This window comes from Benincasa hispida, chromosome 2 (assembly GCF_009727055.1).
Source record: "Benincasa hispida cultivar B227 chromosome 2, ASM972705v1, whole genome shotgun sequence".
Taxonomy (NCBI): Eukaryota; Viridiplantae; Streptophyta; class Magnoliopsida; order Cucurbitales; family Cucurbitaceae; genus Benincasa; species Benincasa hispida.
The window spans coordinates 55,427,155-55,451,309 of record NC_052350.1 but is presented as its reverse complement, the minus strand read 5'-3'; the positions used below and the strand labels follow the sequence as shown (position 1 = coordinate 55,451,309).

General features: G+C 31.7%; 2 protein-coding genes across 2 annotated transcripts; both read right to left on the bottom strand.

Annotated features, from left to right (window-relative positions):
* Positions 1–872: 872 nt before the first annotated feature.
* Positions 873–9,800, bottom strand: LOC120071700 (transcription factor UNE12-like). Its single transcript, XM_039024082.1, has 7 exons — positions 9,331–9,800; positions 8,339–8,440; positions 5,454–5,573; positions 3,079–3,144; positions 2,888–2,953; positions 2,419–2,496; positions 873–1,339 (listed from the first exon to the last, which is right to left on the bottom strand). The coding sequence occupies exons 1-7, from the start codon at positions 9,601–9,603 to the stop codon at positions 1,112–1,114; spliced, it is 933 nt and encodes a 310-aa protein (XP_038880010.1). The 5' UTR covers positions 9,604–9,800; the 3' UTR covers positions 873–1,111.
* A 7,945-nt stretch (positions 9,801–17,745) lies between these two features.
* On the bottom strand, positions 17,746–23,664 carry LOC120071527 (sec-independent protein translocase protein TATA, chloroplastic). The gene is made up of 2 exons (XM_039023851.1): positions 23,240–23,664; positions 17,746–17,994 (listed from the first exon to the last, which is right to left on the bottom strand). The coding sequence occupies exons 1-2, from the start codon at positions 23,657–23,659 to the stop codon at positions 17,860–17,862; spliced, it is 555 nt and encodes a 184-aa protein (XP_038879779.1). The 5' UTR covers positions 23,660–23,664; the 3' UTR covers positions 17,746–17,859.
* Between the last annotated feature and the right edge of the window lie 491 nt (positions 23,665–24,155).

Here is a 24,155-nt window from a genome sequence, read left to right as displayed (position 1 = left end):
AATGATAGAATTGTGGCCACACAAGGCCAAAAGGAAAAGTAACCCACCTTTCTTTGTTTCTTAAAAAAAAATACATTTTCCAATTACTATTGATGAAAAGCAAGACCATCTTTTTAGTATTGTCACCTCCCACTACCTACACCTTTCCCTTCTTTTGTATTAATAATTGAGCAATTTTGACTAAAAGGGCTAAAATCACTCTCATAGAATACACTCTCACTTTGTAAATGCCAGCAACAATGCTTTTTCAACACACCCAACCATTATCTAATTCCAACTTGCTTTTATTACTTCTCCACCCCATCCCAAGAAGAAGAAGAAAAAAAAAAGGTACATCATTTACAATACCCCCATCTATCTCTTTCAATGGCCCATATCCTCCACTCTCAACTAAAGAAATGAAGGAACAAAAGTGGAAGATTTTCCATCTCAAAATATGGGTCTACTAGATGGATACCGTATTTAGGTGAAATTATCAAAATGAAACCTCGCACATGCAGGTTGGGTCTCTCACTCTCTCCTTCCCTTGCTCTTGCTCGTTTTTCTCTCTCACACAAATCGATCTCCTCTTGTTCTGATACACACAACCGTCGAGATCAAAACCCATGAAGTAGATGAGGGAGAGGAAGGTAGGAAGGGGAAAAAAAAAAAAAAAGAAAAGAAGAACTCGGGGAGGGTGAAAAATAAATTAGGGGTAGTTTGGTAAATTTGACTGATGATGACATAAACAAGAAGGTAAAATTCTGAAGTTTCAAAAAGTGAGGCAAAAACCATTTTTTACTTTGAGTTTGGGTCTTCTACAAAATTATCTCCTCAAAATATTTTGGTCATTTACCACTAAACTCAACCATTGATATAACAAGAGACATCAATTGACCTTTTGAAAATCACTTTCTTTAAACTTGAGCTTGGCAAAGAAGAAGCACTTCAAGTACTACTTTCAAGCTTAAAACAGTTGCATTGACTTGAATACGCCTCTTAAAATAAGAAATTAGAAAGACTAGATATTATACTGACATTATATTCATAGTTAAGAAAAGATAGAAAAAATTAGAACGGTTGAGTATGAGAAAGGGCATGTGCCAATTGCGATGTCGTCAGAGCCCGTGGTCTAGGGAGTGTTCATTTCTGGCTTGACTAAGATTTGTGGATCTGCTTGGTGTGTCCTGAAGATTGCTGAGGCTAACGAGATAGGCATGATGCATAGAGCTTTAGATTGTAGGAATTGCATGGCAGCTCCCACATCTTCTTCCATTAATTTGGCTACTTGTTGCTCTGTGCCATCACTTGACCACTTTTCCCATGCTTGCTGATTGCTGCCACTCTCAATGCCTTCTCCCTAATAATAAGCAAAACCCCAAATGAGAATGATGAACAAAACGATGAGAAAAGTCGATAACATGCATAAATAATGCATGATTAGACAGTCATATAACCTGTTATGGAATCGACAAATAAAGAAATAAAGAAATAGAAAACATAAATAGTAGAGAATCAATACATATTTATGTAGTTCTACGTCCACGGGTAGAGGGAGAAAAGAGTTTACCATTAGAGAGAAAATATCATATTACAAATTCAGAAGCACCAGTAGAGTTAGAGAGTTTAAACTTCTCTAAACCCTAGGGCTAAGTTCGTAAATGACTTAATATGAATACAACTTAGGTTTTGGGGGAATTGTCCCTGAAAATCCTATTAGGTAACAAATTTTTGTGCTTGATACTTCAAAGCGCTAAATAACAGATTCAAAGCATTCCAACATAACCTATTAGCTTAAGCTTTTAGGCCTAATGATGTTTTAATGTGATGACAAAATAGGCGGTTTTGTCTTCGAAGTCTACTGATGTAATTTTAATAGTCACTTTTTCAATCTATCACTAAACTTTGAGCATACAAGAAGTGGAAGGTTAAATAGTACGAATGAAAGACTAATAAGAAATGCAAAAGAATATGTATAAAAGATAAGACAAACCATATAACCTATTGACCCTTTTTTTTTGTGGTAGTTTTATGTGATAACAAAATAATAAATTTTATGTTTGAATTCTTGTAATGTCATTTTATTAGCCACTTTCTTGGTTTGGTGCTATTCTCTAAGCATACAAGTGAGAAATGCTAAATAACAAGTTTAAAATAGTGAATGTTGTTGAGAATGTCAAACAAAAAGAGGAGAAATGTTGAAAAGATGTTTGAATAATGCGGTTATATGTTCAAACTCCTGTAATGTCATTTTGATAATCACTTGTTTGGTCTTTTTTTTGTTAATTCTTAAGCCCACAGGTCTGAGAAGTGTTAGATAATAGTGAGTTAGAGCTAACTTTCGATGAAAGTCGTAATTTTAAAGTGAAGTTTAAGAAAATGTATAGTATGTCTAAAAGATTAGCGACTAACTTCATATGAAGCTCAGGTTTTTATTACCTCGACTGATGATAGGGGCACATCGGCCACAAGTTGAGCCACCGCACCAGCCCCACCTAGTCTACTCATGCTTAAAACCTATAAAAAAAATACACCAATTAAAATGGGATAAGAGGTATCTAAGAAACAAATCAACAAATATGGAAATTAATTAGGCAAATGCTTGGTAGACTTTTGTAAAAAAAATGTCATTGTTCCAGAAAATAGTCACAAAAAATGTTAGAAAACTGTTTCACCAATCAATAATCATTTCAAGTTTGACGTTTTAATTAATACCAATAAAGAAATGAGTTTAAGATATTCAGAAGTGTCATAAACACATGCACAAGCAATGAGAGCTGCATAGGAATAGAATAGTCTTCATATTATGATTAAAAAGATGGACCTCAATACTTTTAGCTCAATGACAGACATTCTACTGCAAAGTTCTACTAAATCAAAAGCTTTTATAGGATTTTAAATTTAGTACCTTTACTTGAAGCCTAAGAAACTTTACATAATCCACAATTTCATCGAGCATTGCCGCTCGATCAGTCTGCAAAAATTAATGAATCTGTTAAGGACAAAACTCTGTAGATTCATGTCTGGGAAATTGGAATACTGCACATAATTTTTGGAGTTCATAGATTATCAAAATTATTGTAATTGAGAAGAACCAACCTTATTGCAACTAGGAACTAACTCCTGCAAGGCTTTCATTCTTTCTGCAATTCTTTCTCGACGCAACTGCATTCATGACAGACGAACAGATCTAAGATTCGTAGAGCTAGAGATAACACAAAAATAGACAAAAAGTATTTTAGAGTTTGTTCTGTTTATAGAAATTTCAGAACTAGGAGAAAAGCCACAACTTTTTAACGTGGAAAAGAGAAGTGCTACTCTAATATCTCTCCAATGAGCCTCTCTTTCTAGGAGGTTCTGGTCCAAGACTATTAAGGGTGCATAAAGACGGTTGAAAACTGACCCAACTGACTGAAACCGATTGACGTCGGTCGGTCGGTTCTTTTTGTAGAAGTCAGTGGGTGTTGGTTTTGCAAATTTGTAAAGTCAATGATTGGTTGGATCAAGCCATTTTCTTTCTCGTTTCCTAGCTATTGTCTTGTCATTTCCACATTTGTTCATGAGTTTCAAGCTACAAAACTGGAATCTTTTGAAGAGTAATGAATAGCACAATAAAGTATATTCTCACATGTTTAGGATTTATTAAATATTAGTATTATCAATTGCTTAGTTCTACTTTTCAGAATAAAATGGGAGATTATGATGGGAGTTGAGAAAGCCATAAAAAGCTAAGCTAACACCGGTTCTTCAAATGAAAAATTGTGATCCTAACAATCCTTATGCTAATGTAAAACTGTAGAGTTAAGTATGCATGTCCTTCTAAGCGTAATGGTATTGGAACTTTGGAAAACCATTTAGAAAATAGTAAGAAATTCCCCTAGCTATGCCAATGGAAAAAGATCCATCTAAAAATCAATTGGTTTTCAAGCCTAAAGAAGCGATTGATGATTCTGATTCAAGACTCATTCGTGAGTCATTTGATTTGGAGAGGTGTTATAGAGCTCTTATTAAGATGCTTATTCTTGATGAATTGTCTTTTAGGTTTGTATAAATCAATATACAACTTGTATGAGCTTAAGTTTCTCATTCCATCTCAATTATGGCTAGGAATATGCTTAAGATACATATTGGTGAGAAAAACATTTGAAAGACGTGTTTATGGCAAGGCGATATAAAGTTCTCTCACTGCTGGTTCTTGGGCTTCTAGACAAAACATAAATTATATGGTATTGACTCCACATTTCAATAATGAATTATTGAAAATTACTGAAGATAATTCATAGTTTTGTCTACAATTAATAATCATAGAGGGATACCATTGAAAAGAATTTAAAGAATTGAGATATTGAGAAAGTTATAACATTTTGGTTGTTGACAATGCAAGTTCGAATGATACTCGTTGACTTTCCAAGTGCTCAGTTGATTTCAATCAAATAAAAATCTGTTTTGATCGACTTTCTAAGTGGTTAAAAGGTACTTGAAAGTCATTACAAACAAGCGGATGGAGACAAAGCGATATTACTATGTTGTCAAATTGGATGGAACATTGTGTGTTCCTTCCGTCTCTTAGTTTGGGCACTTAAATGATAAAGTTTTCCTCAAAGAGAAGGCAATTCACTCTTTAAGGGATTGGATATAGAAGCCAAAATTCTTCATTTAATTTTCAAAACCTTCAACCTTGGTTGGCATGAAAAAGCTTGAATATCAAAGACAACTTCTCAGGGAAATACAGTAAAAAAATTCATGGATCTTTCTTAAGAGAAGCAGTCATTGATGCAGTCAATCTAAACAAGAGGCATCCTCATCCTTGTAAAGGGATTGAAGGTTCTTTCTATCTCTTCAAATATCATCCAAATTTCTAGTTCATGCCTTTCTTTATCCATATCTAAACTTGCTAAGGGCTTCTCAAAAGCTCTCTAATGTTTCTATGCATGATTTACTTAAGGTTTAGCATGTGTTTGGTTTAATTTTTCAATGGTTCAATTTTGAAAATAAATCATTTTTTTAAAAATTGACGTATTTGGCAACTGCTCTAAATAGTTTTTGAAATATTTTTAAAGTGTACTTTAAACCATTTTTATCAAAAGAGTTTAAATAATAATGACTTTTTTTAAGAAAAACATTTTTTTTCTTTACAACCGAAGTCTAACGTTGGCTGTAAAGAAAGATCACACATATATAATTAAGAGACTGTATCTCCATTTGTATCTAAGGCCCTTTGAGTGAAACTAATGATAATATCATTAGACAATGTCATACCAAATGATTATCAAAAAGGACCTGTGATGAACTTAAAAAAGATAAGCTTTACTAAGGACTCCTAAATACATGCAAGTGATAAAAATATTACTCTTTCCTAGTACGGACTTTAAAAAAATATGTGGGCATCATAAACAAGTGATATTCTATTATAATTAAAACCATTCTTTTCCAATCGACGTTATATTATTCTTAGAGTCCAAAGATGAGATTACCCTTTCGGCAATACTGTGAGGATCGGTCGCTTGCCCTCGTCTTGCTCGAACTCTTGGACGGACTTGAGGTGGTTGTGGTACGGCAGCTACCGTCCCGGGGGTTGTCTGATTGTGAAAGGGCTGCAACATGAATATTCGAAAGAAGATAAATCATCACATGGCAAAGTTAGAAAATGCAAAATACCAAAATCAACATCATGATAAACTCTAGATCTTAACAAGTAGAAACAAAGCTATAATGAAAGAACAAACGCCAAAGTAAGCATAGTTTAACTAGCATAAAACTTATATTATTGACATCGAGATCAAAGGTTCAATTCTCTACCCCACGTAAAAAAAGTTAATTAAATTAAAAAATCACATAATATAAAGCTAATGTGTGTTTTTTATGTTACATTTTTTTCTCCCTCTTTATAATCTACCAAAAAAACAAAAAGAAAAAGAGAGAGAGAGAGAGCAAAAAGATTTGTTCTTTCTTTTTGTCTTATTTTTATGGAGGGATTGCCAAAATATTTGAAGAGGTTAACTAAAAAGAATATAATGAATAAATTACTCAAAGAAATGGGAATTTCTCATTTGTCTTCTTCCATTTGTAAGTACCACATTTTGCAAGTATTCCATTAAATAATTAAAAAAAAAATTAAGTTCTTCATTTATTTATATATATGTATTGGCATCTAGCTAAAGATGGCTAGAAGGTTCCCAAAACCAACACATAATAATGGGACAAAAATTAAAATAATATCATAAAATAAAAATTATATATATAGATTTTTTTAGAAAAACACTGTTCTACTGACCACATTCATATTTTTAGACCAAAGAATAATCATTATTAAAAAAAAAAATCGCAAAGGAATAAAATTGTTGTGGGGTAATAGAACATAATCAATATATATTATTAATTAAAAATTAACACCAGTAAAAACAGCACTAGCATAAAAATTAATTAAAAAGAATAAAAGCATGGTTCCTGCTGGCCAATAAAATATCGCCACGTGGATGAATTTCTTAAAAACATAAAAGGGAACGTGTCTTAACTAATGACGTAAGCTAGTGATCATGCTTAGGTATTCCGAAATCCAACGGCATATATTACTTGCACGTACGAAGACATTCGCACGTGTCTAAGATATCATAATCAATAATTGAAAAAAAGGCAAACACCACTCAAAACCCGACGCGTGTATCACACTACCCAAGTAAAAAAATTCAACTTTTTAAGGGCTCGTTTGGAAATGAAGATAACATAAGGACTGTTTGGCAAAAAAATAAAAAATGGTCTTTCAATACAAAAAACGCGTTTTTGTACTTCCTTTGAAATTTAGTACCGAGCATCACAGATTCACATGTGATTTCTTTTTCTTTTGTGAAAGAAAAAAAAATCCCTTATTTACATATTTTAAAAAATCACATATACCCCAGCAAATATAATTATTTGACTTATGCTAACCTTCTTTAATAACAAAATTGTCTTTTCATCAAAAAAGTGATAATAATAATAACATCAACAATAAAAAAAAAAAAAAAAAAAAAATTATCCCATATGTGTATTCTTTTAAAAAAAAAAAATTCATTTGACAATTACGCATCATCCTCTTTAATTACCCAAAATTTTAACCATATGAATTATAATAAATTTAATTATAGATACTTTAACCCTCCCTCTCATTTGGGAATTTGAAAATGTTGTGATTAGACGTGATCATCAAAAGAAAATCAACAATCTCTTCGAAGGAGCTTTTGCTTACCAACCAATTGATTAGTTTGATCGGTTAAGGCTTTCTAATATATATATCATTTGGTTGGTCAGGTTTATACAATATCAACGATCGCAAAAATTGCGAACCAACATCAACTGTCATCCTCGTTTACCCTAATTGACTGACCGAAGGGTTCGGTCAACTCAATTTTTTAGTCCTCATGCTCACTCTTTTGTGATATACCATGTTAAATTATCAATCGATCCAAAAATTTAAGTTGATGAGTTATGATAAATTTAGTTATATCAAAATTTAAACAAAAGTACTTAAAAAAAAATCATGCAAATTGAGATTGTATATAGACAAAGAAAAACAACCATACACATCAAAATGATATTTCATGGACCCTTATGTTATAAGTTAAAAACTACTCTTGATATATGTACTTTATAGTATGTACATGAAATGTAGGGAATGTAACAAAAAATGAGACCACTTTAAGAATGGCAATAGGACAATAATGAAATTGAAGTGATAGAGCAAGTGAAAATTTATGCTTCAAGTTTCTTTTTTTATATACACAAATTATGCTTCTAGTTATTCTTTTTTTAAAAAAAAAAAGAAAAATATTGACTAAATTATTATTATTATTATTATTAATTATATAGTATGTGAGATGTAGAGAAATAAATCTTTAACTTCGAAATTGATAGTACAAATTTTATGTAAAAAAACTATGCTCATTTTGATATTTATGCTTCTAGATTATGATAAAGGAAAAATGTCAATTAAAATTAACAATAAAATAATTTTATTTCATAAATGAAAAAATGCTGAACAAATAAACTCCAAGAAATTTGGAAATTTAAGAAGTATGCTAGAAATTTAAAAACAGAAATAAAACAAGCTTATTTTTCAAAAATAAAAATAATTGACCTTTACTTATGTTCTAGTTCTAGTATAACAAATAGAGGTTCGAGGACTTAAATCTGATCTCGATAAAAAAATGTTAATTACTATTGAGTTAAATTCACTTTGGTTACTTATATTTTCGTGGAAAGTTAGATATCAACATCAACCTAGTTAGATTTACTTTCTTTTCAATTCTTTTTATTAAAAGGAAAAAAAAAAAAAGAAAAAAAGAAAACTATGAGAGATAGAAGGGCAAAACTGTAATCTCACCTGGTGGAGATGTAACGGCGGCGGTGGGCGGAGTTGTTGAGTCTGCAGATGTCCAAAGGTCGGAAACAAGTTCGTCATGTGCTGCATCGAAGAATCTCTCTCCTGAAAACGGCACAGGAAGTGTGAAATGATGAAAATACCCCTCAGAATTATGCTAAAATAAAATTTTAAAATAGAAAAACAATATATTAGTATTGCACTACACACATGTCAGAATGGGAATAAATTTTTATCTGGCATTCCAATATTCTCTAGCCGAAGTAGACTGCTCCTAACTCCATAGAAGAACAAACAATTTCAATCATAACTTTTCTTTTTTTCTTTTATAGAAAAAAAAAAGTTTATAGGATGTGATTCTGAAGCCCAAGATTTGACAAGAAAGGAGGAAAAAGAAAAAGAAAAAGAAAAAAATAATAATAAATAAAGATTGAGATTCTAGGACAGCATTCTAATTTTATTCCTTGATGAAAAATTCATTTGAGATTAATTTCCCCCCACTTCAAATGAAAAATAGACAAAAATAAATAAATAATTTGATCAAGTAGAAGAAGCTCAACTTGCCCAAAGTGGCAAAACTTGACCTCTTGTGATCTGACTTTTTCATGTCAAGATCACTCACAAGATAGATGAACTATTCGTTTCATTGTTAATTAAAATGAAACTCATCTAATATAATATCAAATAGAGATGTGCATCGATTGGTCGATGTTAGCTTTGAACAAAAACCGACATCCACCATCAACTACTCGATTTTTCGATTTGGTTGGTTCACCTAGCAAGTTAAGCAAAAGTCCAAGTAGACAACATCCGATCTAAAAAAAAATCATTGAGAAAAAACAAAAAAAAAGTATCTAAAAGATCCCTCCCTTTGCCACTTAAAGAACAAGGGGAAATTCCAGATAATGTTAATCACAAAACATAATTTGAAGTAGTTTTTCATTAATTTGACCCAAAAACTTTAGGATGACAGTGAGCAGGAGAAAGAGATTTACAGTGATTCCTGAAGAAGCAGTTGAAGAAGAAGAAGCATTATTATTATGCCCATCAATTTCTTCTCTAAACCTCTCTTGTCTCAAAAACCCTTGTTCTAAATTCAGTCCCAAAGGCATACCCATTCCTCCGCCGCCACCGCCGCCGGACCCAAGTTGCAAACCCATAGGCATAGACACCATATCGCCGCCACCTCCGCCGCCGTAAGCCGACGGAACCGCCAGAATCTGCTCGAAAAAATCATCCCCCAACCCCTCAGAGGGGATTCCGGCCATAAAATTGAAAAGTTTGAACAAAATGGAAGTGGTTTTTGGGGAAGGGGAAGGTGTCGGAGAAATGGGTGGCAGAATCGAAAGGCGATAACAGCAGGGGAAGTGATTTTGAAGAAAGTGCTTTGAGGAGAGAAATTATAATGAAAAATGGAACCCTTTCTTTGTTTTTCTTTTTGGTCTCAGCTTTTTGGTTTACTGACTTTATATGGCTTTGTGAAAGGGCGTTTGGAAATGAAACAAATACAGGAAAAAGGCAATTGCATTTTTTTTTTTAATTTATTTATTTTATTTTTTAATCTTAAACCTCCTTTATAAAAACTTCATTACTTTATGATTATTAAATTATTATTATTATTATTATTGTTGTTAGTATTCCTAATCCAAGGATGAATTTAATAAGAGAGGACCCTTTTTTTCTTTTTCCTTTTTTTTTTGGGTTGTGCCTATGAACGATCTTGAATTTTTGTACCTTGTACAATTTTGTACCAAAAATAAAAAGAAAGAAAATAATAATAATCAATTTTTTTTAGGGTGCGAATATTTTTATCTGTTGAAGTTTACTATAGAGATTGAAAAATTATTTGATTATACATCTATTTGTCACGTGAATATTTCTATTTAATTTTTTTAATTTTTCTATTTTTTGTGTGATTAGATTGTGATGCATGAAGAATGGATGCATCCCAAATGCACTAAAATATTGACGATAGATTTTAATGCATTGATTTATATTACGAAAAATTAAAAAAAATATTTAACTCTTTCTAATTAATTTTTAATTAAATGTTTAATAGGCACGCAATATAGATTTTTTTTTTTTCATTTATCCAAATAAAATGTTTTTTTAGTATAAAATTTTAAAAATTATGAAATAGCCGATAGAAAAGATAATAGATTTATATTAAAAATAGAACCTCGTTTTTTTTCCCCATAAATCTGTAATTAGAAAAAGGAAAAGGAAATTATCATAAGCAATTTGAAGAAGAGCTTGGGGAGAACCATGTATGAACATATACAAAATATTAATATATAGTAACAAATATAATGTATTTGTGAGGAGAAATACGAGAGTAGGCAATAAGAAGGCCACAAATAAAGTTTTTTTTTAAAAAAATATTATTAATATTGTCTTTTTTATATAAATTATTAAAAATATAGGGTTGTTTTGAAATATATTATTGAAATATTCAGCCTCGAGATGAGAATGATTGAATTAATTAAAAAAAAATGAAAATTGGAGTATCCTAAGAAACGAGGATGTAAAGTAATGCCAAAGTTGGTAATTGGTTAAAGTTGTTTGGATTCTATCCTAAATTGAGGGAGGCCTAAATTGGAGCCCTTGAATGTACCTCTTTATTTATTTATTTATTTCGTTTTCCAATTTAGTTTTCATTTTAAATTTTTTAACTTTTCTTGGATAAATTAGTTTAGTACATGTTTAAATAATTAATGAGATAATTTGGAACTATAAAATTATTATTATTGTTATTATTAAAAAGATCTACACAAACCTACTCATTAATTATTGAAACATGAAATTAAAGTATTCGACCGTACAGTAGACCACACAGTATAACAATGTCACACACGATGTGTTGTAATTTCAAGAACAATAAAAAAAGTAATGAAAGAAATTAAGATAGACAAAACACAATGTTGGGTAACCTAGTTCGATAAAATACCACCTACGCTTCAAGGCAGTATGCCATTGGAAAGATACTTTTATTAATATGGAGTTAAATGATTATAACATTATATTTATCTGTAAATTGATTAAAAAAAAAAAAAAACAATGACGCATGAATAGATCAACTCAGTAGTATTCTACTTAAGCTCCCCCTAAGCAAGAAACTTTCTCCCAAGGAAACTTAGGCTCCTCTAAGAATGCGAATATTAATAAGCAATCAATTAGGCTCCTCCTAAGAACGAGAATATCTCTCAACCATAATCTTTCCACTTTTTTTGTGAAAACCTCTTCACGTATTGAACTTAGCCTCCCCTAAGTTAGAGAATATCTTCTCAAGGAATGAAGAAATTTTAGACTCACCCTAAGACCAAGAACAACCTTCTCAACAAACTTCACTTTGACAAGTACTACTTCAAGATCAACAGTTGTTCAGAATCACTTTTCTCACGTTCGGCTACCACAAAAACAAAGATGCTGAATTAAATCGACAACCTAGCAAGATGACAACTTGCACTTAAAAAGGTATAACGAAAAAGGAAACTTTACTCATTCAATATCGGCAAAATATTAGTAAGGAAAGTATTCTCAAGAGCAAATAATTGCAGGAAAAACAGATAAAGAAAAAATAAATATGCAGAATTGATAAAAGACACCCTACAAGACATTTTTTAGAGACAATCACCAAACCAGCAAGCACCAATCATCCTTAAACAAATATAGTCAATTCCATATTAAAAGGGCGTACAAGTGTGATATGCACAAACAAAAGTACATAATCAGAGGATTTAGAGCTTTTTATGGCATCTTATGCCATATTGTATGTTGTGGCTTATTATGTGTGTATATTGGTGTTGAGAATGCGATCAAAGTCTCCTAAAGGGATGATCATGAGTATCTAAAGGATAATAACTATCACCAATTGTATGAGGCCTTTTGGGTAAAACCAAAAGTAAAATCACGTATAAATTACTATATAAAACGACTATTAAATATCATGAATTAATAATTTTAATTTTGTATTTTAAAACACTTTAATTGACCAAGACCTTTTTGTTTTTTTTTTTCTTAGTATACGATCAATTGAGATGGTCATTAGAGTTAGTTGTTGAAGATGATTAATTGAATTGATGGTCAAAGTTAGACACAGAGGTGATTGTCCAAGTTGGTCGCTGGAGGAGGTAGTTGTGTGGAGCTAGACATCGAAGGTGGTTTGATAGCACCTGAAATGTGTCATCTCTCTCCATTTATCTCAAGTTCTTAGGTTTAATATGTTTATTTGATGATTTTGTAGGTTTCGAGTACCTAAGCGGTAGAATCCCGCATTAGGATGAACATAGAACTAAAATGGACAATTTGAAGCCCTAGTAGAATAACCAAATCAAAGAGAAGAGAACAAAAGGATGGTTTTACCCACAAGTCCTAGCACCACACCAAACTCCATAAACTTAAAAATTGTCTAGCGTTGTGATGTCCTCGCAATGTTATAAAATCAACACTTCGGTAAATATGTCATAACTTTGGAATAGGGTGGCTGTTTTGGGTGAATGACCACTCGTTTTCTTCGTTTTTTTTTATCCATCTATAATATTAGTATTAGGTTTTTCTTTGAAGTTTTCTTTATAATTGAGCAGAATGATGGCAAGATTTAGTACTAATAAACTCATATATTAATGATAGAAGTCTATCGGTGATGTTATCAATAATTAACTAAAGTATAATGAATCTATCATATCATGCAATAAGAAAACATTTAACATTCTTTCATTGAAGTGAGTAAAATTATTTTCTCTCCAACAAAAAAAAAAAAAAAAAATCCTTTTGGTCCTCAAATTTTAAAGAATATGTGTTTGGTCCCTGAGTTTTAAAAATGTACCTATTTAGTTCTCAAGTTTATAAGAATAGACCAATTTGGTCTCTAAGTTTTTAAAATATACTTTTTTAGTCCTTGAGTTTTTAAAAATAGGTTAAAGAAGTTCCTCAAATGACTTTATACTATTATTTTGAATAATTATTATATTGTAGATTAGAAGAATAATTTTTAAAAATCACAACATTTCTAAAACTATTTTTTTCTAATTTTAAATATCATATAATTATTTTTAAAAAATCAAACAAAAATACTTCAAGGACTTTTTAAACCTATTTTTATAAATGTAGAAACTAAAAAGATATATTTTGAAAACTTAAGGACCTAATAGATCTATTTTTATAAATTTGGAAGCTAAAAAGATACATTTTAAAAACTCAGGACCAAGTAGACCTATTTTTATAAACTTGGGGATTAAAAAGTATATTTTTTAAACTCAAGATTAATCTTCAAAATTTTGGGACTGAAAAGGTAATTTTCATTGAAAGAAAGGTAGTGTTTGAATTAAAACTTCAGACCAATCTATAAACAGACATAGAATTTTACCCCTTTTTTTCTCTATTTCTCTCAAGGCATCAAATATTATTTACATTCTGATTCCACATTAGTTTTGGGTATATTTGGATTTTAAGATGCTCTAGCATAAACGGTTTTCTTGCAGTTTTTAACATTGGGTTTATGTTTTCTTCAGTATCATGATATGAGGGTGTTTTTTTTTTCTTTTAATGATTTAATTTGTGAGTTTTTTTCCTTATTGCTTCGTAGTTTTTTTTTTAAAAAAAAAAAAAATTATCGTGAAATATACTTGATTTTGTATTGATTTATTTGTGGGGTAGTACAACTTCTAATATTTCCTATTCTTTTTCTCTTAAAATAAATTTGTCTCGAGGGCTTCACAACTCGTTCTTGAAGTTGATTTGTCTCGAGAGTTTTGCAGCTTACTCTTGAAGTTAGAGTTCTTGAGTTTAACAATCATATGATCTTTGAATTACTATTGGCCTTCAAAGAGTATTAGATTCTCCAGAGTTTGGAGAATCTTCTGATATGTTAGTTTTGAATTCTCATTGAATTTTCCTTTTAGAATTTTCAACTTCTTAACACCCAAAATAAATGTCTCATCTATTTACAAAGCACATACAGTGTGGGCGTAGACTTGGTTGAACATAGGCTTGAATTTTACTGGTTTTGAAGATCCACACATTTGGACCTAGATCTCAGACCAATTTGTGCGCTAAAATTTTAGGGACAATTGCAGATATAACAATCAGATTTGAAGATTAACATATATAACACAATGCAAAAGATTTTGTGAATATAACACAATTCAGATTCAACTCTCAGAGTCTATTAGTGGTAGACCATATAGTTGGTAGAAGTTTATCCACGATAGAGTATATCACTGATATGTTCTTCTATAATTCTAATTCTTTAAAAATGTTGCTATAAACTTAATTATTATCCCTAAAAGTGCTATCCATTGCAATTAACCAAAATTTTACATAATCCAATTTAGCCAAGTCGAGCTCAAATAACCACGATGAAGACATGTTGCACCATCAGGATCTACTAAATTTTGTCTTCCATTTTAATTTAGGATACATGTCAACTTGCAATCAGTCCCAATAATTTGTGATTTTATGATTTTTATAAATGGTGACAATCTGTGATTGGTTAAATTTTTTTATTATTATTAAAAGAGTGGCTTCAACTAGTCATTACGGGGTTTCTGATTTCTTTGTGGGTGCTACAACCTCACAATTCATCCTAATAACATGTTAAAAAAAATACCTTTGCATTTTATTTTTAAACTTTAAATAGAAAGTTAAACCTTCTATATACATTTCACATGTTCATTACCAAAGTTAAATGAAAATAAATTCAACCATACGTTAATAATAGTAATAATAATTAAATGAACAAAATTACTTTTTTCTTGAAAAAAAATTAAAAACATATGATCATTATCGGAAAAAAATCATATCCAATTACTGAATAGCTGAGTGTCTGATAAAATCATAATTAAATCTCATTTGTATTCTAAAGTTTATTTCAATCCGGTCTCTACATTTTTATAAATCAATTATTTTAGTCAAAAATTTTAAAATGTCTATTTCAATATTCGAACTTTAAAATCTAATTTCCTTTGATCATTGTCAATATTTTTTTGATATGATGTATGTCACCAAATACTTGAATTGTGTGACTTCAATAAATACTCAATATGAGCATGATAACACACATATTCAACAAAACAATTATGATGATGACTTAAATAGTTAGTTTTTTCAAAATTGAAATATCAAATCAAACATTTTATAACATTCAAAATATTATTAATCTAAAGTCTTACATAGAACAAAAATATAATAATCCCCAACCAACTACAATTTGTTAAGGCTAAAAGCCATAATAGATAGTGGAATTAAACAAAGTAAGACATAAATAATTCAAATTTCCAACCACAAAGACAAACATGGGTTTTGTCCTTGTATGGAAAGCTTCATCTCCACCTTCATGAATAATGGCCTAAAATAATATTAAATCACCAACTTTTTATTTGATTTGGATTTTTTTTTAAAAAAAAAAAAAATTCTTTTTTTTTTTTTCTTTTCCAAAAGTTTTCTAAATTAAATTCTATCCACTTATTTATCAAGAAAGGTAGAAGGAATACTTTTCATTCATCATCAATATCCCTTGCTATAAGCTATTGGAAAATTTAAGAGCTTATTGTCTTTTTCTATAAAGTTGCTTCCTTAATGGCTCATGAAAGCTTAGATGATAATGTATCAAGTTAGTGGCTTTAAATTAAGACAAAGAAAAGTTTTTTTTTTTTTTTTTTTAAAAAAAAAATCTCTCTTAAATTCTTCTTTTCCTTCTTATTTTAGTTGTGAAATTTCTTGACCAAATCATATGAGTAATGTATGGTTGGAATGCTCTTTAATTCACCTTTTTTAGAAAGGTCAATTTGAAAATGAGATATTTTGAGGATCACATAGATAATTATTAAAGATCTCTTCAGGTAATAATTTGGTTTTTGGAAATTAAGTCTATTTCCTCTCATTTTTTTATAATAATTTTTCATTTTTCTTAAGAATTGAATTCTTAACCATTTTTTAAACTTTTTTTTCTTTAATTTTCAAAACAAGCAATTTGACGTAGAAAGATTGTTTATAGGCTTAATTTTCAAAAATTCCAAATGGTTACTAAACAAAGCCTAAGTTTTACTGCTTTTAGAGAACTTAGAATCTTATAACACAATATATATGCATTTGTTCTAATCCTACATGTACGACACATTTTTTTCACTTATAGAATTTGTTAAGTTAATTAGTGGCCAAAGGCTATTTAGAATAATTTTTTTTTTTTCAAATTTTAGAAACTAAAATATGTCCCTTTTGAAATTTTAGAAACTAAATAGATACTAAACTATTTTATCCCATATATTCATGAACTCTAATCATTAGATTAAAAAAAAACTACTAATTATCCTATATTCTCTGTATCATATTCACACATATTATTAGTACTATACTACAACCATTGCAATCGACTCCATGGTAAAAATGAGCAAATGCAAATTAATTACCATGGTGGCCACCAACTCAATAGAAATATAGTTTTAGTCTGATAATAAATAATGCTGTTTATAAAGTTAAAGCGAGTATAACTCAATAGTAATTAACATATACTCCCTTCTATGAGTTCAGAAGTTCAAATCAAGAAAAAAAAATCTATCTACATGAGAAGAGACTAACTTTGAGAAGAGACTAACTTGGTGAAAGTTCAGTTGAATCTAACATATTATTTCTCAACTCATCCATTGTTTTTATTCTACAAAATGAAAGACTTAAAAGAAGAAATGTGCAAGGATATTTATGCTTTCCTAAGCTACACATAGGATGGTTCAAACTAGTGGGCCACCTAGGAAGACCATAATGAACAAACTTTGGAACAAATTCTTTGCCCAACCAAAAATAATTTTAAATGTGTACTTGTGAATGGAGGTTGAGAAAAGTTCATTATTATAAAACTGTAAGCATAAAAGAAGGGTGTGTCACAATCATGAATCAATGGACCTCTTATATTAAGACCATAAAATCAGGCACCAGTTGAAAACAAAACAATTTTGCCTTCCAGCTTTGAACTTTGAAATGAAATTGGTATATTCCAAAATTCCAACCGTCAAGAATTCAAATCAATAACCAAATAATCTCCATCATCCAGAAAAGGATAGCTACAAAATTTTATATAAATTCAAACTGTTATAGCATAATCTCAAGCATATAAATTCTCTGTTGGATCATAAGATCAGAATATAAAAGGAAACCCCCGACTTTCTTCAGTGTTTTTTCAGTAGACTGTTGACCATATCCTATGTAATATATCAGTACGTGTAGTATCAAAAATAAAATTCACCCCGGTAGTGAAAAAGTAAGAAATGAAGGGTAAAAAGGATCTTGTAATGGAAAGTTCGTTGTTGTTAGTAGGGAGAGAAGCTGCTCTCTCAGATTGGCCTAGTCGTTTGTTATAGCTCGTATTACCTTTTGATCTAATTAGAGTGGATTATGGTAACCTCATCAGACTCCAGCACTGGAAAACTAATTTTCTTCATTAAGTGATCTTCAGATTCCAGTAACAGATTCTCATAATACATAAAGAACAATGATAAATGTGGACATGAAAACGATGGACTATCTCTACCGCTTCATACAGTCTCTTTTTGGTTTGATACCTTCAAATCTTGTCTCTCCTCCTCTTCCGCTGATGTAGGCTTTTCTACTGCAGTCTCTTCAATTGACTCGGGTTCTTTCTTCAGCTCAGACTCGAACTCCTTAGCCGCCTGCAATGTTATTAGTAACATTATTCCTCCTCCTAGAAAAGTCCAATGCAGCTAATTATGGTCGTTTTGCTGATTTTTTAGCAAATTGAGCAATTGAAGTTTTCGCATACAAAAAGCCTAAAAATATGCTTCATCAACAAAATAATAGGTAGCAATTTTAAGGGTGTATAATTGATGGAGTTGTGATTTCTTAGAAATAGGACCCAGACATTCATCACTCATCTACATTCAATGAACTATGAACTGAAGGTTACTTTATCCTCATTCCACAGTAACTTTCTCTAACTCAATACTAACAAATGTAATAGTCTCAAGTTATGTTTCGGAGTGCTTTTAAAGTACTTGTAGCAACTTTACTTTAAAATGTTTAAAATAAATCAGTTAAATGCTTTGTTCTACATTCTTAAAAGTACTTTACTTTCCATCCTGCCGTTTAGACTAAAAGCACTTCACAAAAAACTTTAAGATGCTTCACTTTTTCTAAAAACATTTTTACATGCTCCCAATCATGATACTTTTAAATGGGAGGTACTTTTTTCTATGACAAAAGTGGTTGTCACTTGTCAACCTGAGCATAGCTCAACTAGTTTAGGTATACCTTCGATCAGATGTCAGACGTTCAAATCTCTCATCCCTAAACGTTGTTGAGAAAAAGAAAGGTTTGTCACTCCCAAACATAGATTAATGAAGTTAACCATAGCCTTAAGTTGGGCTGAAGCCCCTTCTATACTTGAGCTATGAGGCTCCTCTTTTGTAGGTTGGGTTGTCTTTTTTATGTACTTTATTTCTTTATTTCTATTCTTTTTCTGTATTTTTCATGTTTTCATCGAGCTTGATTTCTCATCAAAGAAAATGGAAATTAACACAAGTCATAAGTTGTACCGAATAAGGTGGGAAATGACATCATAACAATAACAAAACAAAGAACATTACTGTTCATGTGGTAAGTACCACACAAACTACCAGGCCTGGGTATGTTATGAAGATTCAACTTGTCCAAGATATAACTTAGCGTTTTAAAACTCGCAATAAGGCATTGATATAAATTCCATTTTTATAATCATAAATTATAGACAATATCTACAGTATGGAGTTTAGAAATAAATGAAAGTTCCTTGGGAAATTAAAAAGTTGAGAGTAATTAATCATCAATAATAAAGACAAGATTTCAAATCTGATCATATTAGTATAGAAAACACTAAATTGTATCCCATAATCATAATTAGCATAACTCTTAGCTAGTTTGTCCGTGAGATAGGGGCTCTAACGAATTAAGGTGGATGATACCACCAATCCTTAGGCTTTCTGTGGTTCAGGGATCGCCAATTTGATTAGGAAGAATGATATATTCTTACATAAACGACTTTCAAGATTTCCTTGGCTTGACACTAGGCAAATCGGAAAAAGTAAAGAATCAAGGAAACTTAATAAACAGACTCAATTAGTAGTTTGAATTATACACATTGTCGATTCAGTTGACCAAAATTTTCATTTCAGCATTAGTTTCTTTGTTTTTTCTTTCCTTAAATCAATGTCGGTTCATTGTTACTTTTGACCAGAAACAGACTACATGCTTGAACCCCAGAATAACTAACATATGGCCAAAATCCGATTTCAATGGCTTATGTGAGTTATTCAAAATGAAAAAATAAACCAACTTTAGATCAAACTTAAAGAGAACCTCCTTTTGAAATTGAATAGAGAGTTGCTTTCCAAATGACAAACAATAATTAGTTCCTTATCAAACTTAAAAGAGAAAATTTGTAGACTATAAGAAAAACATATCAAAAGGGGTCTCATATTATTTATCAAGCTATTTATGATGCTCAATTTGTGAAGATCTCTGGTGCAATTATTACCAGACAAGCATGGCAGCTTTTTTAAAAAAATTCTAAAGGTGATATAGCAAAGAAGGTGTAAGAAGGTCTAAGAAGCATAGATACGGATACGAGACACGTATACGACATGACACAGACATGGGAACATGTTATTTTCTTAAAATCCAGGACACAATTGTGACAAGAATACGTTTATTAAAATATATATCATTTTTATACCAGGAAAAAAATTTAAAGTAAATGGGTTGATGCATTTATATTCTTAAAAAATTAGTTTGATGTATTTCACACCCAAAATTTATTATTATTGTCATATATATGTGTTTTTAGTCTACTCAACAAGTTTTCTATACATGTCTAACACATTTATTGAACTAACAAGTGCTTGATACATGTCCAACAAGTGTCAGAGTGTCCAAGTGTCCAACACATGTCCAACACGGACACACTACGCAAACTAAAGTGTTAGTACTTCTTACATAGAAGGTTCACTTGCTATCTTCTAATGCTATACCAAAATCAAATAGCTAACCAAATTGTGCACAATTTGCACAACCCACACTACTCCTAGCAAAGTTTTGAACCTCTTTATATGGAATATCTATAAAGCACCAAAACTATATTTTTGGTAGTGAGCCAGAGTCAGCCAAATGTCAGAGACTGGCGTGCTTCGAGCATGTGTCCAACGTGCTAATTTGAGTCTCCAATTATTATTATTATTTTTTAATTTTCTGACACGCAAGACACATTAATAGCCCATGGGGACACGTCCATGATACATCTTAGACACATTTGTAAGAAACACTCCAAGACAGCCCATCAGCATTCACTGAACTTACCAAAATCTGGTCCTAAAATTTAAGTATTCACAAGCGGAAAATGAAAAGGAGAATACCCACAAAAGCTTCTGAATTCAAATATGATAGAAGTGTGAGGTGACACTAATCTCACTTTTCTTTTTTCCCATCTTAACCATTGATTAAAGGAACTCTTTCTTCCCGTACTTTGGAAGCCTATCAAGCTTTTCATAGGACTAGACACTCCCTTTGGTGTTGATGACCAAGTGAGCTTCCCCCATTAGACCTCTCATGAGAGCAACAAACTACAATAAAACGTCTCCTCTAAACACCAATCTCCATAAATGGCCATAAGCATTTTTCCAATCTATCCAAGAATCTTTTTTTAATGGGAAATATAGACTTCTTTCATTTCATTGATAACAAGAAAGAGATATAAGATATGAGATCAAAGAACTTATCAAAATCAGTTGCCTTGCTTTCAAAGATACAACGATTGGATTTGCGCCAAATATTCTGGAAAAAAAGGCTCTGATGAAGTAATTCCATATAATTTCCTTTTCTTTACCATATGGATGACCGTCAAGGATAACTTCAAGAATACAGGTCATATTTCTCACTCTCAGGGTAGCAAGGCGCCAATTGAAAGTCTTTCATTTCATTGATAACAAGAAAGAGATATAAGATATGAGATCAAAGAACTTATCAAAATCAGTTGCCTTGCTTTCAAAGATACAACGATTGTATTTGCGCCAAATATTCTGGAAAAAAAAAAAGGCTCTGATGAAGTAATTCCATATAATTTCCTTTTCTTTACCATATGGATGACCGTCGAGGATAACTTCAAGAATACAGGTCATATTTCTACTCTCAGGGTAGCAAGGTGCCAATTGAAAGCCAATAAAATAATCTTCCAGAATGTTCAGCAAATGGACATGTGATGGGGAGATGATGAAAAGATTCAGTCTTTTTGGCATAAGGCACACCAATTTGGACAAGAAGAGATCCGTGGAACCTTTTTTTCAAGGACATCAACAGTACAGATACTTCCATGGATTAATACCCACATAAAAAATTCACTCCAACCCTGGCCCTAACCATTCTGACTGTACACACAGAAAAGGAAAGGAAAGATAGAGGGGCCAAGTAAAGCAAATGTGTGATTATGTAATTGTTTGAGTGAGTGCGGAATGATTATGTGTAGTGATGCTTTTTAGGTGAAGGCTGCTTGTTGCAGAGGTTGCCCTTTTTCTGAAGATATTTTGAAAATTCAAAGATTTTTTTCCAACCACACCTCTCACATCAGGGACTTGTTTGTATTATGTACAAAATGTTTATTTTCCGCTTAAAAGGATGGCCGTTGAAGGGTTGATGAAGTTTAAGTGTATAGAGTAACAAAATACCCACACAAGATTGAACTCAGAAGACCAGAGCTTCTGACTAAGGAACAAGGAAACAACAAGTGGGTCTTTTCTTCCACCTTTTTTGGCACAGGATACACAAATTAGGATAGAAGCAGAATTGGGTTGCATTTAAGAGCTTACAACCATGTCAACTATGTCAACTGAGATTTCCTTGATAGTCTTTTGAGGAAAAGCTCCGGGTTAACTGGTGAGGCTGTATTAACATGAGCCCAGGGTTAAGGAATCTATTCCCTCCCTTTAGTTCAAATGTTTAAATCCTCACTCCCTCATTTGTTGTACTAGAGAAAAGGTGAAGGTAGAAATGGAATTTTCTCAAGATTAAGAGTTTGTTAATGTTTCTTAATTGGAGAAGGCATATCCCTTCTTTCCATTCTGGATACATCAGCAAAAGACTCCCCTGTAGTTTAAAGACAAATGAAAAGGAAACAGGATTTCACATCCATTAAAAAAACCACCACTCAAGATTAAAGTAATTGAAGCACATTCATAAAAATATGAGAAACAACATTCAATAGAAAGCTATGCAGAAAGGATCCTGGAAATATTATATATACCATTTAGTGTAAAATGACTGATGACACAGATCGGATTATTCAGGATTCGAAAACAAAACATCCAAAACTTTGCAAAACTTCAAGTAACAAAAGTATTTTCAGACTGCATTAGCTGAAGAAAAGTACCCCCAAGGGATCAAGGACAAAAGAACAGAACTCGCAAGGCTGGAATATTTTACCTATTGGGAGGACATAAAATACCAAAATTTGAATATTAGGTACAACTTAGGCTCTACCTAATTATTGCTCTTTTATTTAAGTCCATTCTCTAACACGGTCTCTCACCCAGAAAAACAAATTCATAGACAGTTCAATGTTCGGGATAACTTTCGATAATACTTTGGACAAAGCTACTAAATCAACGATTCAACTAATTCATGATTATTGTTGTTCATGTAGCCACGACAAAAATGGATTAATCTTTCTAATCAGTTAGAAGTAGATTGTATTAAGTAAAAATCATCCCAAAACAACAATTATCAAACACTTCAATTTTATATTAGTGGGAGTCGAACTTCGCACAAACTATCCAAATTCAGTAAAAATCTTCATTTCCCCGAATCCCCATTTCGAATCTCCAACAATATCAAAGCATCCAAACTGAACTGAATCAACCGAAACCACAAACATACCTGTTGGAAGCTCTTCACCGTTTTCCCAATACTCTTCCCAACTTCGGGCAACTTCTTAGGGCCAAAAACCAAAGCTGCAACACCGGCGATTACAACAAGTTCAGGCACTCCAAGTCCAAACAAAGCGTTACAAGTGAGACCCTTATGAGGTGTATAGGTCGTGGTTCTGAACCGGCTCGTACGCAGTAGCGAAAAATGGTTAAGGTCGCCGTTGGTGAAGAAATTGGCGGTGGCATTGTTGGCGAAGAAGGCGGATTTAGAGCAGGAAAATGGAGAAGAAAGAGATGGAGGAGGTCTTGGAATGGAAGAAGTGAAGGATAGAGTTGCAGATGAAATCACCATGGTCGCCGTCGTTGAGGGAAAAAACAAATCGTGATTGGAAAGTGGAATCTTTATCGGTTTGGAGATGATGCTTCTCATTTTGTTTAATTTTATTTATTTGGGTTTTTTTAATTTTTTGTTGCAATTTTCACGTGGGGTTGGTATAAATTATACAATAACCATATCCCTCTATGTTTTATGATTGGCACCTTGTAAATTCAAAGTCAACGAGGGTAGTATCATATAATCAAGGTTTAAAATATGAATAGGGATACTTCGATTGGGAGTAGAAGTCATTAGGATACGAAAAGCGTTTGGAACGAGAAATCCCTTTCCAACGCTACTCAAGTAGATGCCTTCAATCATCTAGGTCCATTTCATCGACAAAGTAAAAGTGACATGGATTACATGGGTTTAGGGTCACGATTTCGAGATGAGAATTTTGTAAATGAGCTCTATTCCCAAAATCCTCTGACACCAGGTGTTTTGCTAAGGTTCTAGCCCACTATGTTCGTTTTGTGCTAATTTTGAGACGGAAAGTTCGCACACAAAATTGACGTATAGGGACTAGTCGGGAGCAGACATCGTCAGGGCA

Bases quoted from the DNA above. Each gene is read 5' to 3' on its own strand.
- LOC120071700 (XM_039024082.1), bottom strand. From the start codon at position 9,603: ATGGCCGGAATCCCCTCTGAGGGGTTGGGGGATGATTTTTTCGAGCAG. The intron at 5,574-8,338 runs GTGAGATTACAG...TTCATGTTGCAG, and splicing joins CGCCGTTACATCTCCACCAG to CCCTTTCACAATCAGACAAC. The intron at 2,954-3,078 runs GTTGGTTCTTCT...TAATTTTTGCAG, and splicing joins TAGTTCCTAGTTGCAATAAG to ACTGATCGAGCGGCAATGCT.
- LOC120071527 (XM_039023851.1), bottom strand. From the start codon at position 23,659: ATGAGAAGCATCATCTCCAAACCGATAAAGATTCCACTTTCCAATCAC. The intron at 17,995-23,239 runs GTATGTTTGTGG...ATAACATTGCAG, and splicing joins CGGTGAAGAGCTTCCAACAG to GCGGCTAAGGAGTTCGAGTC.